This window comes from Melozone crissalis, unplaced genomic scaffold, assembly GCF_028551555.1.
Source record: "Melozone crissalis strain CALT ecotype California unplaced genomic scaffold, PUWL_Pcris_2 ptg000016l_1, whole genome shotgun sequence".
In the NCBI taxonomy this organism is placed as follows: domain Eukaryota; kingdom Metazoa; phylum Chordata; class Aves; order Passeriformes; family Passerellidae; genus Melozone; species Melozone crissalis.
In genome coordinates, this window is record NW_026535794.1 from 22,233,938 (window position 1) to 22,253,035 (window position 19,098).

Below are 19,098 nucleotides of genomic sequence, written 5' to 3' on the forward strand. Positions count from 1 at the left end.
GCTCTAACTTCTTGTGTTTCCTTTTTTTGGTTTTAAAATAATGATTAAATGCATTGGATTTGCAACTACCACTTTCATTCTTACATCTTAACATTTATCTGGAGATGCAGCCTGACAGTGTTTCCATTAAAATAGAGAGAGGAACATGATATGAACTGTCTATATAAATGTGACATATACACACACCCCTTTCAAACCTGGATGCTTATCAAAGCTTAGCTGCTCCATCTTGTGGGCAATTCTGAAAAAGCAGGAAAATGTTGGAAGAATTGTGAAATAGTAGTATTTTGGGTATAGAATGTAAACTGTTAAAAAAGAATCCTTTCTGTATCTCATCAATTCTAAGCTTTAAATAGATTTGCCAATACAAAACCTTAGTGTTACATAAGTGCTAAAATGTCTCTTTTTTAAACATCAAGGATAATTTATTTTTTTTAATTGTAAGCAGTATTAAAATCTAATTTAAGGCATGGGTAGAGATCTCTGTACCACCTGGATGGGGAAGGTGTGGTGTAAGTTGTCCTCCCAGTCACATTTATGAAACTTGCCTGTGCTGAAGCATACCATGGAATTCACAGTGTGTAGATTAAACAGCTTTTTGTGTTCTCTCATTTTTTATGGTGAACTAATCTTGTGCTGCAAAAACTATTAGCTGAATTCTTATTTTTCCTCACAGGAAAGGAAGACACTCCATCATTGCTTGGTCTTTGTGGCTCTCTTACATCAGTAGCAAGCTACAAGTCTCTCACAAGCCTGAAATCAAGTGAATACCTTGCAAGTCCCACGACAGAGATGACAAGTCCAGGCTTAACACCATCCTGAGATGCACACAAGAAGGAAGAGCTTTATGTTGTATGCATTTGATTTATGTTCCATGAGATGACTTGCAGTGAAGACTGCTAGTTGCAAGTTAAAAAATAAGCTGCTTTATTTTTTCTTGTATCAGATACCTTTATAATTCACCAATTTGGTCAGTTTTCATTTGCTTCATCTTTCCCCCAGAGGATTTTTCAGATAATCTATTTTAGTCTGGAATTATTTCAATCTCTTGTTCAAGTACAGAATGTATAATCTGATGTTTATGACTGGTTTTTAAAATGAAACAGTTGAAAATCAGACACATACTTAAATGCCATCAGCTTTGTTTCTCCTTGCACTAGCCTGGACTGGCTCTAGCCACTGTACTCTGCAGTGCTTTAAATATTTATCAACTCCTGCAGAAGAGACAGGGAATCCTGAACACCAGTTTTTGTAGGAAAAAAATACCTAAAAATCCAGCTTTTCATCTGTGTATGTTGTGTAGGACCTCAGATAGCATATTTAACCTATCAACAGCTTCTCTCAAGTTGACTCAGTGTTAGGTTTTGCATTCCTGTTAATATGGCACTTAGGAGATGTCCCAGTCACACTGAAACACAAACACTTGAAATTGCATGTGAATAACAAATGTAACTTGATCATATAAATGAGGCATACATAGAGATTTGTAAATGGTGAGCAAACTCACTAAAAATGCTTTTAAGTGGCCTGGGTTACAGATAATCTAACATTATACAAAAAGTTTCTTGCTGAAAAGATGGGGGCTATGGATGATGGGGATAAGCATCTTGCAAAGTCTGGATTCTGTGTTTATTGGCAAGATCCCAAGGAGAGTGAAAAAGGGGAAACAATGTAATGACTGTATTTGTGTGTTAAAAGACTTTTCTCATCCCTGTAGTAGTCCAGTAGGTATTTTTCTTGCTTAGGTAATGCAGCAGAAATTCTCTTAAGTCAATTTTCTCAAAGTATTTGCCATTGATTTAAATTACTGATAGGAGAAAAAAAAAAGGGAGACATTTTTTAAAATGTAACTAACTTACCAGATTACCCTACAGTTTCAAAGTTTGCAAAATAATTTTTGAATTGCAAACTATATTCTTAATTCTTTGTAAGATACAATAGATCCTTTATCTATGAATTTTGCTAATCAAGGTAATGCTTATCAGTATGATTAGTAACTTTTTAAACAAAAGTGAAATGCATGTAAGTATGTTGCATTTATAAGTGCTAGGGAAAATGCTTTTTTGTGCCAAAGAAGTTTCATAAATTGTTTACATGAGTAGCTGCAATACAAGACAGATTTTTAATTATTGCTTACTCCTAGGTGTTTACAGTATGTCACTACACTCTGTACAGGATTAGTTGATTTGCCTCTTGTGATGGTACCTTGGCACTACTACTTTAAACTGGACATCATAGGGTGGGCTTGAAAGAGAGAAGATTCATTCTTGCTTTAACTGAAATATTTAGTCTTTTTAAGTAGGAGGCTATGCATTTCTGGAACTCAAGGCACTGTTGGATTTAGCTAGAGGATAAGAATCCATCTCCTCAACTCTCTAGTCCATGCTGCTGGAGGACACTACATCCATGGCAGGGTACACAACCACTGATGCTACTTTAATGCAAAATTTTAAAGCAGTTTTAACAAAACCACCAGGTCTTTCAAGCCCTTGTGTACCCACACAGGTAATTTCTCTGTAATAAACTCTGACCATTAAATCCTTTCATACACCTTCGGAATGTCCATTACTTCATGGAACTTTTTTCTGTTATCACATTAAGCACCTGTTTCTTGAGTAACATTAAATATAAATTTGTAAATTAGAGATGCATTTTTACTACAAATAAAATGAGGGAATCCAGATTCCACATGTTAACATTCTTCATCAATGTACAGTGATTTAATCGGTCTTGTTTGCTGTTAAACACTTCTCATGCCACATCAGTGTTTTGGGGGGGCAGTAATCATGATCTTCAGTCATGTTCACTGATGGCTCTTTTCTTAGAGCTAAATGTGTTGTTTAGCTGAAGTCTTTTATGTAGTCTGACACGTGTTTCTGGGTGTCATTTTGTGCATGGGCAGTCAGTTATGTGCATCCTTCTCAGTTCTAAACATTAACCATTTTTTAAAAAAGAATTTTAAACCACCAAACTGTATGTTTTGTTGCCTTGACGTTCTATGAATGTTGCATGTAAATTAAAAATTTTGTATCATCACTAGTTACAACTTGTTGTCTCTGTTTTAATCACACAGGATAAAGTAAACCATTCTGTAAATTACAGCATTACTGAGTTTATAGCAAATACTTTTCTTGCACAAGGGGGAGACTGGTTTTCTTGCTCTGTATCATTGTCATCCAATATCTGCTGCTACTATGTTCTCTTGGGCTTTATTTTGTAAATTTACATTCAAAAGTCACAGTGGAAGAACAGTGTTAAGCATCTCCTCTGGCAGCACCTCTTGCCTAATGTGGTACCTAATGTCTTTACAAGTAGAGCATTTTTCAGTGTGTGAAGAATTTTCATCATGAACTCCATTTCTTGGGTAAAGCACACCCAAATGACAGTGTCTTAATGATCTGACTACCGAGTTATTTTTGTATCAGCACCCCCTCATTAAAATACACAAAAAAAATAGAATTCAACAACTGCATTGAAAATGCATGAGAAGAGGGAGGTAGTGAGGATAGTTAAAAAATGATTTAAATCACACAGAGGCAGCTCTGATTTAGTAATTTGAATGCCTACAGGCAAGTGCAGTGCTGCAGCTGATCCTACCAGGAGTGCAGCACAGTGGGCAGAGGGTGGCTGTGCCTGTGGCAGCAACCTGCACACGCTCTTGCCTTCAGAGGGCACGGGGCTGAGTCAGGCTGGCACACCATCACCTCTCCTTATGGCGGCAGCCTTGGCCTTCCAACACAGGGGGCCCCACACAAAGTGTGCATGAGAAGTGTGACCGTGACAACTGGCACCTCCCAGAAACAGGTGCAGGAGTGTTCCTGCAGAGCACCTGGACAGGCCTTCGGCTGCAGTGCATGCGTGTGCTTTAATTTCAAGTATTACCTTAAACAAAAAGCCCCTGCTGCCCTAGCACTGTATGCACCATGCTCTCTCAGTGTCTAATGAACATCAGTGTTTTTCCAGTTTTACAGAATTCTTCAGTTAAAATAAACCTGAGAAGCTTTTAAAATATGCACTTACACAAAATACAGAGCTACGAATAAGAAACATGTACAGAATGAAACACATAACAAGCAGCAAGAATAAATAAGTAAGTATTTATTGAATTCACTCTGTATAAACCTCCTTACTGAGAAATAAATATATCTTACAATTAGAAACCCAAAACATTTTTAAACATAATTTTAAAACCCAGCTAAAATCCTTAGGTTAATTTAGTTATTTTCATGACTAAAATTTTACACAGTGGAAGTCATTATTCTTCATTGCTATGTCCAGGCTCAATTTTTCTTCTCTCCCTCCTTTCTTTTTTCTTTTGTTCTTTCTTCCTTTATTTTTTCTCTCCAGCTGCAAGAGAAGTCATAAAATCTTCAATGATAATTTAAGGGTGATGTGTATTTTCTTATTCTTAATAAAAAAGTGAATTAATCCTTTGTGAAAGTTAAAAATGAAGCTTTATTAGTTACCAAATGTAACGGTAGAAATTCACTAGGAATTCTAGAAAACATCTTCACAGATTTGGATTTGGCACAACTTCCATCATACTTTGCCTTCATACAATTGGACGAAGAAGAATTATGGATGTTGATTCTTTTTTTCATTTAAATGAGAAAAGAAAGACTTTCCATATTCATATGTGCTGATCATTATGGCACAAGCAGGAGCAACTTTAAACAGCCGTGGAGTAATACCTGCCCAGAAGAGAAAGGGAAGTATTCACTATTACTGTTTTCAGACCCAAGTGCTGCAGTACAATGTGTTGATCACAATATATCTATACCACAGTGTATCAGTTTAGACTGGGATTCTACCTGCGCACATGCCTCAAAATACTGAATTTACCAGCTGTAGGTATTACCAGTGTAATACCCTTATGCCCTCACCTCTGCTGTCTTGTGTGGTCTGCCTGCCTCAAGTCCAGTGTGTCTCTGCCCCTTCTGACTCCATGCAACTGGGAGCACCTGGGCCTGCAGGGCTCCTGTGCTCCAGCACACAAGAGGTGGCCTCTACTAAAATGAACCCTGGTCACAGGAATAAATGATGGAATGTAAGTGTTAAATGGCTCCCATTATAGTCAACTGTGATCTTGCCAGTGGAGGTTAGACAGTGATTCAGTTTAGAGAAGGGGAATAAGGCCAAATCCCCTTGTCCACACACAGCCACCCTCCACTTCCACTTGAAATGCAAAGATGTCTGCTGAGAGCCAGCACAGGTGACACAGGACCTATGCAGAACTTGTGTGCCTTTGGAGCAGCAGCAAGGAGCCAGGCAGGCCAACCCCAGTCATCTCAGCTACGTGTGGCCAACTGAACTGAACTGGGCCTGATCAAGAGTATCTCTAAACTCTGCTACCCATGTGTCAAGACTGAAATGTGTTTTAATCTATTAACTGAATTCAGTATCAATATTATTGATACTTTGTGGTGTCTTGCATTCTGTTAGCATCCAGTGGTCTGAAATATGCAAATCCTGTTACTGAGCTATGCCATCACTGTACAGCAAATAAAGCAGTTTAATCTCTTTCAGCAAACACAAGTCCTGCAAGGCTTAACCACCTGTGCAGCCATTCACACCAGGGCCCCAATGAGCCAGTGCAGTGTGGTGAAGTCTGGTAAGTATCCTGGATTTGGAATGTCTCTTGCCAATAGTCATTTCAGTATGAGCTACAATAGGATTTTATCTCAATATTATTTTAATCTCAGCATCTTGTCATTTCTGCCTCAGCCTGCCAGAGTCAGGCTGAGGCAGAAATGCAACAGAGGGCCAATGTTTTCCCTTGTCTTCCTCTGGTCACCTGTAGAAGCCTTTCTTGCTGCCCTTGACATCCCTGGCCAGATTCATTTCCAAACCTGATCTCTGTCTACTTGGACCATTTCTCTGTGACAGGTTACCTGTCCTGGCTTCCTTATTGTGTCTGAGCTTGTCCAGGAGCTCCTTGTCCCTCCATACAGGCCTCTTGGAGTTTTCACCTAACTTTCTCTTTGCTGGGATACATTGTTCCTGAGCCTGGAGGAGATGATTCCTGAATATTAATCAGCTTTCTTGGGCCTCTCCTCCCTGCAGGACTTTATCCCATGGTACTCTACCAAGAAGATCCCAGGAGAGGCCAATGTCTGCATGTCTGTTGCTTTATATATGCAAACTATTGCATAGCTGACAGTGTTCACAGAAATGGAAATATAAAACTTACGCACTTTAGAATCTACAATTAAGAACTCTCTAGTCTGAATTTTTTTAGAGATAAGAAAAAATTTACCTGCAAATAATCCAGTAATCCCATTTCTAGCAGCAATTTTCCTCATAACTGCCCAGGTTGATTTACTGTCCCTCTGTGGAACTCAATACAGTACAAGACAACAGTGAATTAGGCAATCCATGCAATGCCACAGAATGATATTTTTAGAAATCAGAGACAGTCACAGATATAATTGTTAGGTTTAACTCCTTTTTTTGTTAATTTTATCCATCTTATTTATACAGTATGTTAAATTAATACAGTATGCAAATACACAAATTGAAACAGCAAGGCATGGAAAAGACCTGTAATAAAACCTAGAATAAGATGAACAGCTACTAGAGTCTTTACTGGATTGATGACACAGGTGAAAAAAGCCAAAGTAGTTTCATAGAATACATTCATCAGGAATACCCCACAGCCCTTGGAAGCCAAAAAATATTTATGCATAGACAAGAATATCATCAAATATTTTGAGAGACAAGATGTAAATGCATAGTCAGTGTCTAACTCTAACAGTAACTGGATTTGGAAAGAATTAAACTGGCACAAATTAAAGATTACCATAATAGAATTTTAAAAATATAAATTAATCTTATTAGTACTAACCTAATAAATATATGGCAGACACATGTTTCGAAGTGGTGTTAGGAAGGAATTCTTACATTCATCAACACAGGAAAAGAATTAAAAACAGTAACTATTTATATTTAAAACTTTTTTAATACTTGTTCTGCAATCAAATAATAATAATTTCTTTCAAGAATTACTCTAGGAAAAAAAAAATAAACTGAGAGAATGAAACCTCATGCCAAAAAGTGAGCACTTATTTTCTAAGCAGAAACTATTTGGATACTCAGCCTTTTTAATGGTCTGTGTTCTTAAAGCCATGATATAATATTTATTTAGGTTAATGTAAATCCTTCACTGGTCCACATCCCAAGCAATGGAAAAGAAAGGTATTATATACAACTTCAATTTTATAAAACAGAGCAGTGCTCTACTGACAAGAGCAAAACAGAAACTTCCTCTTTCATGCTTTAAAGATGTTGGAACATTCATTAATATGCCCTCAAAAATAATTTTTTTGAAATCTCATAAAAAGAAGGTGAAAAATACACAACCTGAGCACAATATTTCTCTTTCTACTCTAATACCTATCACAAGAATATTGCTATGTAGGAGCAAGTGGTAGTGAATGTTATTTTGAAGACTTCTTCTATAGATCACTGTTCACCTGAATGTTTGCTATGAAGTTAATTTTTTGCCGGTTTAAATATAACTTACTTCAATCATAGAATACTTTGGGTTTAAAAGAACCAAAGAACCTTTATTGGTCATCTAGTCCAACATTCCTGCAGTAAGCAGGGACATCTCAAATTTGCAATTGGTCTGCCTAAATGTAATAGCTTTGGATTCCTTTGTTTCAATTTTGTACCGTCTTATTAAGCTAAATTGTACTCAACACTCACCTTTTCCCTCTTCCATGCCATTAATGAAATATGGTATTCTCCTAGGAGATAAAATGTATCTTATCTAGATACTGCAATTTGGGGAAGAAAAAATGCCTGAGTGATAAAATGTTTGCATATACTTTAGAAGTGGCAAATATTTACAATTCGTACCACAAGCCCTACCCAAACACTAGGTTTTATTTTTTAAAACACTACAGGTTTATTTTTATTTTGAAACACTAAAGGGTTTTTTATTCTTACCAGCAACTTACTTTTTAAAGTCTCACTCTCCCAAAGCTGAGTCTGCCTATGTGTTTTCACTACATCAAATGGCTGAGTTACAACAGCTGCAATCTATCAGGAAATCAGTTTTAATGTTAGTGCACAAAAAATTAAAATTTAACTCTAAATTTTTAAATTAAAGTGCACACACAATTTAAAATTAGATTTGATATTCCAAGCACATTATATTTTTAAGTCTTTTATGTCAGACCACTGTAGTTTATTCAGATTTTTTTAGTCAGGTTGAATGCCACACCACATGTGTTTAAAGTACAAGCACCCCAAAATATACAACATTTCTGAGAGAATAATCTAAAACCATACATTTTAAAAATAGTTTATTAGTGCTAATAAAGAATTGTACTAGAAATGAAATTATATACTTACAGAGCCAGATGCTGCTCCTGAAGTAAAAGAAACAAAAAATGTGGGTTCATGTGCACCAACTTCCTTGCACATCATCTTCTTGAAACGTTCATAATTATACCAATACATTGCTATGATTACAAAAAAATAAACTTGCATTACAACAGATTTGTATCTCAAGTACAAAAATTCTTATATCAAGTCCAGATGTAAGAATTCTACTGTGGCAATAGAAGCAAACAGAAACAAGAGCTGAAAGCATAATAAGTGTCCTATGTGATAACCCATGGACAGATTGCTGTGTTCTCCTTGTTCTCCATATCCCAAATTTCTTCATATGATACAAATTAGCCTAATCAGTTTGTCATTCCCTTAGGTAACCCCTACCTTCATGCAATCTAAACCAAGCCCCATAAAACATTCAATTTAAAATAAATCAAAAGGTAGTCTTCTAATTACTCGCTATGTTTTCAGGCATATTTCACAGATCTCAGTAGTTCTATAAAAACACATTTAATACAAAATGAAATGTTTCTCAGGACTGCCTCATACTTTTTTGAGGCACAGTATAAAATTTATTTCTGAGAGAACCAAAAAAATATGATTTTGCTCCCTGGGGAGCAAATAGGCAAATGCCTCTCTGGGGACTGTCAAAGGAAAGTCCAGCAAACAACTTTCAGGAATAACATCTGTTTCTGTGACCATCTGCTGAACTAAACTGCACTTTTTCTGCTTTCTAACTAAAACTTCAAGTGATATACTACTAGGCTGAACTAGAGAGTAATTCCTCATGGCAGCTGGTTGACTAAATATTGCAAATGACAGCTCCATATCCTGAAAGGTAACCATGTTCAGAACTGAGTTCTGGAGTTTGTGCCAGCAGAAAAATTGCACAGCATTTCCTTGCCATGAAGACTACCAGCACATATACATGGCCCCCAACATTTTACAAAACTAAAGGTAGGCAGTATCTCAGAAGGCATTCTGAGGATTTGAGGAGAATGTTGGAATGTACAAAACGTACATTTATTGAAATGTACAAAACTCTAATTTAATATAAATTATCTAAAGCCAGAATTTTCTTAAGAACCTACAGGACTCATTTCCCTGAATACCATTTACATGTATATTGTCTGTGACACTGCTTAAAGAAGGACTCAAATACTATTATTAAACCAGTTTTTGTGTTTATAAGCATTCATAACTTAAGTTTTGTTCAGTCCAGCTAGCGTCCCAAGGAACATGACTGAAACATGGCATGAACACTTGGGCTAGGAATAGAGCAGAATTCTAACTATCCTGTGCTCCTTGAGTCATGCTGTGCTGTTTGCCTGTTTGCAGTAGGACCTGCTTTCTCAACTCCATGTTACAGTGATTTTAACTCTTGAGATAGCCGACTTGAACTCCCTGCAGCAAAGGTGCAAACTGAGAACACCAGAGATTCAGCTGCTGTTGGGCATCATTCAAACTGAAGAGCTCAGACTGGAGGTACAAAGGGAGGACACCATAGCAGGGAGAGAGCAGTTATGGGGAAGAAATTACCAGAAAACACAGTTGGAAAAGGAATTAAGCAGTATTAAACAACCTTAGCTTTACATAAGCTGAATTTTGTGGCATTTGGGGTTTTTTTTAAATACATTTTCCTCTACTCATGCTTCTACTTGCCTGCTCACTATTGGCTGAGTAGTTCTCAACATGCAGCTACTGCCTTATAGGTTAATTTGTGCCTCTACCATCATGCCCACAAAGTACTGGGCACAGATGAGTGAGTGGCCACTGGCTGTCCAGGGAATGCCAGAGCAGTGTGGAAACAGATTAAAAATCAACAAGCCTGGCTTGGAGCAGTGGAGGAACAGCAGGCATGGACACAAGAACTGAAAAGTGCTAAGAAGAATGCACATCACCTTAGTGCCCTCTTCCTTGTGCACTCCCTGTGATCTTCCCACTCTGTTAAAAGCAGCAGGGGGAAGGAAGCTCACAAGCTCCAGCCACACTGCTACAGACAAAAATCAATAAAAGAGTAAGAGTTTCCACTTGAAGTCAGACAGCAGGAATCAGATGAAGAATTTGAGAGTTCCCTTACAAACCTTACAGAACAGCCTAAGAGAAAATTACATTTGGCAGAGAAGAAAAATAAGTTAATTAAAAATAAAAATTGAAGAGGAAACACTTCAGACCATGTACTCATAGGGTGAGAAGCCTTCCCTATCACAGAAGACTAAATAAGGTCCCATCAAGGAACTGGATCTTTAGGCAGGAAATACATGCCAATCACAATTTTCAAACACCTTCCAGTAGCTAAGTGAAAGAGAACAGAGCATTATAAATTCTGAAAAGAAGACAGCTTCTTCTGAAATAACTTGGTTCAGTTTACTCAACTACCAACAGCAATTTTAAAGTAAATATCCTCATCACACCCCACTTATGTCTCAGTTTGGTTCATGGCCAATTTAAAATTTACTCTAAGTACACACATCCTCTAACAGCCCAAACCAATGACTGGCCCCCAGTCATTGATTGGAAACACAAATTAAATTAGATATCAAATCATCTTAAGAGTGAAGTAAGACAACAGAGATAGCAGGTCAAATACTTCAAGGGTTCTCTGACTCCAAAACCAGGTTTGAATAAGAATCTTTCCAAAAATAGGTTTGAAGAATTTTTCTGGGCCAACACAAAGTGTTTAAAGATTCCTGGTACTACCCCAATGACAGAAACTGCTTCAATGACAACTGATGTCTGATGATCCAAAAGTATTCTGACAAAAACAGGCCTTAAAGGGACAGGGGCTTGCTGGTGCTTTAGCAGTCTCCCCTGTACCATCTGTCCCAGTTACCTTAAGGAATAGCCCTAAGACCAGTTATGCTTTGAATCAGACTTTTCTTCTTCGAGGCTTTCAGCTTTCGAGTCTTGCTAAAGAGTTTTTTGGAGCAGTTATACAAATGAATTCATCTTGATTTAAAAAAAAAAAAATCTTGAAGACACTACTGTGTCACTCTCTGTACATGTTTCCAAAATTAAAAAGTAAAAGAACACTTAGATACAGCATGTTTATCAGCCACTATTTCTATTACAGAGAAAATTTCCAGCTGAAACTCTTCAAAAGCAGTCAGTGTGTAAGCTAGAGATGAGAAGAAAGTCTAAGTACAGGGAAAGGGAATGTAACAATGAATCCTATCTGGTATCCACAAACAAAATGGGGAGAAAAAAAATCACATCTTCAGAGAATTTATAAATAAAAACACTCAAAAAAGACAAATCTCAGTCATTCCTAAAGCCAACTGTTAAAACTACTTAAAAGCACAGAAAAATAATATAAAAACATAAACAAAAACCTGCATGGGAAATAAACCTTACCTGAGAAAGGTACATCTCTCAGAATAGTCGAAGCCCAGCCCTGCCACAGGGAGAGCCACCCATCCACAGTCACTTTGGTGCTGACACGCAGGTACAGCTGCTTGTAGGACGACCTGCGATACTGCATTTGGGTTTTGATCAGCTCCAGGGGACTCACCACGGTGGCAGAACCAACTGCAAAGGAAACATGGCTTTTTTTAGAAAAATCAGTATTTAACAGTTCAATTTCCTGAGCATTCAAGTCATGCCTCACCTTACTTTATATATTTGATTCTTTTCAACTCTCCCATTTTCCTTGAACTAATTCCCAAAATAAGTTTCCTTTCCAGAAAAGAAAAACATGCCTATTCACAGTGTCTACATTTCCAATTTAGGGGTTTTTTCAATGCTTGCATATCGTAAACAATGTAACATGCTGAGAATCCTCATTTTTCAGCCTAACATAAATAGGCTGAAAATTTCAAGTACTTAAACTCAATTGTTTTCATGGCTATTTTAAACTGTAACTTAAGAAAGCGATCTTGATGTTTAAGGCTTCTTTTTGTGTTAAAGACAGAATTGTGGTTACAGATTTAAGCTTTTATTTCTAAGCACCTTTGGCACTCTTATTTTAAACTATCAAGAATGATTAGCTGGCAATCTGTATCTGATAAAGTAACTCTAGCATCTTGCACAATGTCATCATTAAGTAACAAGCTACCACCACACATCTAACAGACATTAAAAATTTTACTAGATTCAAGAATTTTTCTTCTCTTGCTGGAACAAGATTTTACACATGAATTTAAAATCTGGAACAGCCTAATAAGAACAATGTGCTACACCACCACAAAATAGCAATTCTTTTTCCACTAGTCTGCCAGTGCCCCCAGGGTTGTCACAGGTAGAACATGGAACTGCATCATCAGACCTGTCTACAAAAGCCCTAAAATATATTATCTGAGTTAATTCTACAAAAAAAGACAAAGAAAAGGATAAACCAAAGTAAGAAAATACACAAATTCCATCCACATCATACAGCAGTAAAACCAGTACAAGTCCAATTTTCATCTTTGTTATAATTACCTATGTACCTTCCATGATAGCAAATAACAATGTTTATTATTAGATTGATGGCAGAACAGAATTAAATGAAACTGTCCTTGGTAGAAATCTAGAAACATAAAATTTTGAACAAATTAAAAATGTAGTGAAAGTGTTTCAGCAAAACCAAACCTCAGTCTTCCAAGTTAGAGGGTTTTGTTGCCCAAAAAACACCGGGTAATGACAGTAATCCTTCCTATCCCTCATTTAAACCCACAGCATATTTACTTTAAATAAAAGTCAAGAAAATAGCATAGAGGTATTATGTTCCAGTTTTCTCTTTAAACAGAGGACAACTTACATCTGCTTAAGGAACCTGCAATAACTGGAATGTGCTCATCATGCTTTCCTGGTCTACTTTTCAAAGCTTCACACAGCTGATCATAGCAGGTAAAATAGATTGCTGTGGTAGGAATTGCCATTATTCTAAAATATAAGAGAAGAAATTTAAATTAATACCAGGAAAGCAGGAGAATAAAGTCAACTATCTTGTATTGATATTTTACTTATATGTAAATAAAAATTAAATTTCCAGCTGTGTGTAATGGATTAATTAAAAAAAAAAAAACAACATTAATCCCATAGGCTTTGATTCACGGCTTGTAGTTCAGAGTTTCAAACCCACACATTTCCCAGGCTTTCATTTCATTAGGGAAAATGGTAAGTAAAATGATGGTAGGTTATCTCTGTCAAAATCTATCCCATACCAGCTACAGAATTATTTTGGTAAAGAATGGCAAGTGAAAGATCTGAAAATGAAGAACCCAAACAAAATACTACACAAGTACTACTAACTTTAACTTTTATTTATGTAACAATTGGATATTATGCTCTTGATCAACAGCCATGATATTCATTACTTGAGAGACAATGTAGTATGCACAAATATAAGCTTTTTCCATACCAGCATAGTACAGGCTGTAGGGGCAACAGGTAGAGTCAATAATCATTCAGTGTAGGGGGAAAGCACCACATCTTACCATAATCTGGCAATTACACTTCTGTGTTATGTCTGTGCCAATACAGCATGTACCACCATTAACAAAAACCACCGTTGGTTTTTCATGCTTGTAAAACCAACATGGCTTAGTTTATATCTTCTCTTCTACTTGTGTGACTTTCTCCAGTAAAGAAGTTAGTTCTCTGCTGGAGAACAGAACATGTGCTTTGTAAAAAACTGTAGTGACTGGAACATTTCAGTCAGGTCCTAAGGTTTATATTTTGAAATTGCCACATACTGGAGGGTAAACAAGGCTGAACTCCACCATGCTTTGCTTTTTTTGTGCCTATACACTGAGCACTGTGTGCGAATCGAAAGTGTACCAGTGCTTCCCACTGGGCACTTCACAATTTGTGCCTTCTTAGATTTGAAAATTTTCTTTTCAAATCTAAGTTTATGAAGGAGAACATAATTATAGAGGTCTTAATTTCTATCTGTACTAGGTTAATATGAATAAAAAGATAAAACAGTTTGGGGCTGTTAAACCTAAAGAGAAGACCAGGAGGAGATCTGATTGCTGTGTTTAAATATGTAAATTGCTCTTGTAGAGAGAAAATGAATTATCTGTTTATCCAGATAGAATAAAACCCCGAAGTTCTTTGAAATAAAGATGATGAGTACAAAAATTAAGTGAGGGTAATGAGGTGGAACACCAGAGTGTCTGGAAACAGCTGTGCTGCTGATAACAAGTCATTAAGTAACAAGATACAACAGGAATGTGTTGAAGACTGACCCTCTCAAGTGACAAGGTCCCATCCTGTGATTCGATGATGCTATCAAAGGAATAGTTATAGTAGGGGAAAAAAAAAGCAGAATGAGAAGTCTATTAATCCTGCTTAAGTACTGAGAATGTATCAGGAAATTCTAAAATCTGGTAAAAATTATACTGTCCATAGACATTTCTGATTAAACTGATTAGTCTGAAACTTCAGAATTGACCAAATTTTTAAAATAACTTAAAAATAAGCATAATAATTTCTCAAAAATAATTAAGTAATTTTTATAACAATAACTTACAGCATGTTACCAAAAAACCCATTCAACTTACAGTGTTGGGGGAAGCCCACTCCACAGCGACTTAATTCCCTCTATTCGAATAATTTTCACAAATGCATCCTAAGAATACAAAGAGCAATAGTTAGCTACAAAGTTTTGTAGCTAGTAATACATTTTAGCTGGCAGAACACAAAACTAATGTCTTTAAAAGTATGTTTTTAAAACAGCTTAGCATTGTAAGATCCCAATTTTATAACTGCTTACACAAGCTATCACACTTAATCATGCAAACAGTTCCACTGAGCTGAACAGAATAATTTATGTGACTGAAATTAAGAATTTCCTTCCATCTTTAAAAAGGCAAAGTACTAAGTGTTAATCAGTGACTGACAGCCCTGTGAATAACTATTTTCAGTACTGATACGGTATTGCCGCAATTTGTGGAAACTTCCCCAAAAAATCCACTAATTTTTTTTCAATATGTAGCAGAGTTTCTAGGAGTGAAATAGCAACTAATTCTCAAAGATTCTTCAATACTTCCTCTGACAATGCGATCCCATACATGCAATGTGTATACACTATACCATACACAAGCTTTCAATTACTATTACAGCTGTCCTGTATATTCCCAGGAGACTGACAGCACAAGAACACTAAACCTTGAAGATCATTCAGCTGAAATCACAAGCAAAACCACAAACTCTGTAGTGTCAGGATATTAATTTTCTTAAAACATCTGGGGAAAGAGGTTGGGATTCAATGGATTAGAATATGCCTAAGACCAGACATTATTACAGAGCCTCACAAGAGTCTGGCAGACCAGAGAAAGGACTTAGAGGAAGAAAAAAACAAATAGGTTTAGAGGAGACAGCCTTAATGGACTTATAGTGTGAGGTAAAAAGTTGAATGGAAAAAACAAAAAAATGGTTTATTACAACAAACCTGATTAGCTTTGAAAGGAAGCCCAGAATCCCTAGAGGTCCTAACATGGTTTAACAAAAAGACACTTTTATACTAGCCGGTTAATATGTTTGTAACCCAGCTTCAACAAGTTTACAAAACAGGAAGGGATAGATGAAAGTTAAGATTCTTTTTTTTTTTAAAAAGAAGTTACATGATAGTCATTCTTCTTTAAGAATCACCTTTTATGGCAAAACCAGGCATAAATTCATGTCTAATAGAAAATTATTTAACTTTCTAAAATTACATAGTAAAGGTAACTGAAAAAAATCACACTTGTAAAGTTATTAATTTAGAAAAACCTTTTAAACTGAAGTCACCTTTTGCATTAACATCCCATTCTCAAGATTTTAAATCTGAAAAATCCTTGATCATAGGTTTAATTTCATAGCAGAGTCAAAACAAAATTGACTAATGAACCAGCATGACAGTATCTGCCAGCAAGTCTGGTTCAAGTGTTTAGGAAAATGCCACTCCTACAAGTCTAGATATTTGACAGGATAGAGATTCTCTGGATAGAGAATTTGACACATTAACTTAACTTTAAACACTATCTGCACCAATAGTTCAGCTCAGAAGCATATTGGGAGATGCGTGGGCACAAGGGATATAAGCAGGAAAGAGAAAATTATTACCTGCAATCAGCAACTACTGCCAATATAGCTGAAGTGGGGAAAATGAAATCATAAAGCCAGTAACCTGGGAGGAGAGCTGTGCAGCTGCCTCCTTGCTCATCTTAAGGAAGGAATAGGTATTTTTTTGCAGACAGTAGAAGGTATCATCAATCATCAGTGTAACCACATGAAGGCCCTCTCAAGTGATAACAGATTCCAGTAGAACCTGAAAAAACCCTGAAAACTTTAGAGTATGCTACTTAAAAATGCACAGTTTTATATAAATGTAAAATTTTCTTACCAATGTCCCTTTGAAATGCCCAGGTTTTTTATACCAGGCTTTGCTGTCCCCATTTTTACAAACATATACATGATCCATATGGCCACTGGAGTTTACAAGACATTTTCCTAAAAAATGGTGTATAAGAATATAGTTAATGCTTATAAGATTGTTTTTATGCAGCAGCAATTTCAAATTGGATAAAATGACAACACAGACTTATCTCTGGTTAGACACAGAGGGGCAAAATAATTTTGTTAAGTCAGTAATGACAAATTAGGTCAAAAGAGAGGGGGTACAAATTTACTCCTCAGACTGCCCAACTAAATAGAACTGCCTTCACAAGGCTCCAAGAGACATGTTTAGGTTATATTACCATCTGCTGAAAAGTAAAACTAATACAAGACCTGAATGTCACTATTATATGTAACTGTGAACATCTTTCAGACTTTTAAATCTTTTATTAAGTAGCCTCAGCATCCACTTCAAGTGGAGGTATTGTATCTTATCTGTATTATTATTATTGTTGTATCTTATCTTGGTCTGTATTTATACTAGATCATCCCCTCCATTTGTTTTTTATTTCTCCTACATTATGTACTTTCAACCTGTTTGATAAAATATTATTGCTATTAGAAAAACACACTTCAAGCTTCACATTTGCAGATTTCTGAAGGTTTTAGAACTTACTCAAAAACAGGATAGAAGGCACAAGTATTTTTCCTAATTTAATTTGCAAGTGTGACTGCAAATACTCACCTCCACATTCAACATGAAAAACCAGTCATCTTCTTTTCTTTTATATCTCATATACTAAGTACAAGTAAATAGTAGGAACCATTAGCACATCTTTGAGAGCACAATATCTTCATCTATTTAGAACCCAAGTGGCAAGTGACTTGTTAAGACTTCTCCATTTCAAAAATCTCTGGATTCTGGAGGAGATGAACTTTGATATAACATCCTGACCACATAAGCCCTCTGATGAAATATTTATTTATTTAGTAACAGCTTTTTATTGTTCGACTCAACTCAGTATTAGCTGTATGTTCTGCCATAATGAAAATACTAAGACAGGGACAAAAAGCCTGTTTAAAATGATATGGATGTATGGGACTTTTTGCTGTTGTGTAATAGTACATATGGTGTGTTGCTTTTCCCCCCACCCCCCCAGTTATACTGGAGAAACAGACTCAAACATTCTGCACCTCAGCACAGCATTATGACAACTATCAGCTAAATACAAGAGCAAAAAGCAAACTGTGTCCCCCATTACACCACACATTTGTTTGTTTACCGTCGTGGAATGGATTCCTTTGGGCTTGCAGTCGAGTTTTGATAACATCAAGAGGAGTTACTAAAATGAAACAGAAGGAGGCATTTAGAAACATCCTGGATGCCTTGAAATTGTAGAAGTTTACAGATGCCTTATTAAGAACGTCTAGAACCTTTTTTTTGTTTCCAAAGTGGGGGGGAAACACCTAAAAGATGTTACAATGTCATTAAGCAGAGAGAAAAGGGATGTCAGCAGACAAAGACAATGCTATCAGACACAAAGGACACTACACACCTTATATGGTTTGCAAAATATCAAATCTGTCTTTTCTAATTTACTAACAGCTGCACAGGCATGAAATATTACTAATGCACAAAACTCATTCAAAAACCACTGTATCATGTTGTCTAAAATTGCTTTTATAAGTAGCATACCACAAGGCATACAAGATCAAATTTTGGCCTCCGGCATATAAAATAGCACAGCATTTTCTTCATGTGTTTGTTCTTTTTCAATTAACTGACCATAATACAACTTTAAAAAAAAAGTTAAATTCATTATGTACTTTTCTTTTTTGCTGCATGTAGCCAATATGTAAAATATTGGGGTTCTTGAAAAGTAAGTGAAGGTTTAGTGAATACCTCACTGCTTCCACTGCAGCCCTTACAACTACCACAGGCTGAGACATGCTGAATGCTGCAGTGCCTGGGCAGCTGGACCATCCTCCTCTGAATACATCGGCTGAGGGCTCGATTCCACACATTAGTGGAAACATACACAAGCAGACATCATGGTGAGTCAAACTGAAGAGTAATTACTTTGTAAGAGTCTCTCTTACAAGTAGTAGAGAAGAAGTGGCCAGCTTCATAGATTGCCTTACCAAATAATGATGTAATTATAGCTCCACAACAAGAGGCTATTGCTTGCTGAACAATGGTTAGTTTTTGTACATGGATACCACTCATTTCAGCCATGGCTTCATCCCCAGACAAGAAAAAACCTGTTAAGGAACAGAAAAACATATTGTAAGAGTACACTCAAAATTTGCAGAAAAAAACTCAAGGGATAAATATTTTCAATTTTCAGCAATATTACTTTTGCAATATTACTTTTCTGCTCACGTAGAAGCATCTCAGTAATTTTTGAGATATTTTGAGCCATGTTTTGCAAGTAAGCTTTCTAAAGACAATAAATC

The 19,098-nt window shown here is 36.3% G+C and overlaps 2 protein-coding genes across 2 annotated transcripts in view; one reads left to right on the forward strand and one right to left on the reverse strand.

Annotated features, from left to right (window-relative positions):
* RUNDC3B (RUN domain containing 3B) overlaps window positions 1–2,461 on the forward strand; it is a 50,357-nt gene extending 47,896 nt beyond the window's left edge. The window contains exon 11 of the mRNA XM_054273730.1: window positions 677–2,461. Within this exon, the coding sequence (XP_054129705.1) occupies window positions 677–822 (146 nt within the window). The 3' untranslated portion in view covers window positions 823–2,461. The remainder of the gene's footprint in view (window positions 1–676) is intronic.
* A 91-nt stretch (window positions 2,462–2,552) lies between these two features.
* SLC25A40 (solute carrier family 25 member 40) lies at window positions 2,553–18,955 on the reverse strand. The gene is made up of 10 exons (XM_054273737.1): window positions 18,784–18,955; window positions 17,925–17,984; window positions 16,649–16,755; window positions 14,826–14,893; window positions 13,079–13,203; window positions 11,695–11,868; window positions 8,359–8,468; window positions 7,951–8,043; window positions 6,257–6,329; window positions 2,553–4,691 (listed from the first exon to the last, which is right to left on the reverse strand). Exons 1-10 carry the CDS (start codon window positions 18,923–18,925, stop codon window positions 4,576–4,578), a joined length of 1,068 nt encoding a protein of 355 aa, XP_054129712.1. The 5' UTR covers window positions 18,926–18,955; the 3' UTR covers window positions 2,553–4,575.
* Window positions 18,956–19,098: the final 143 nt, after the last annotated feature.

Excerpts from the sequence above, each read along its gene's own strand:
- SLC25A40 (XM_054273737.1), bottom strand. The coding sequence starts at position 18,925 with ATGTTTTTCTGTTCCTTAACAGGTTTTTTCTTGTCTGGGGATGAAGCC. Across the intron at positions 8,044-8,358 it reads CAGGAGCAGCATCTGGCTCT|ATTGCAGCTGTTGTAACTCA; the intron begins GTAAGTATATAA and ends ATTTCCTGATAG. Across the intron at positions 4,692-6,256 it reads GATTACTGGATTATTTGCAG|GTATTACTCCACGGCTGTTT; the intron begins GTAAATTTTTTC and ends TCTTCTGGGCAG.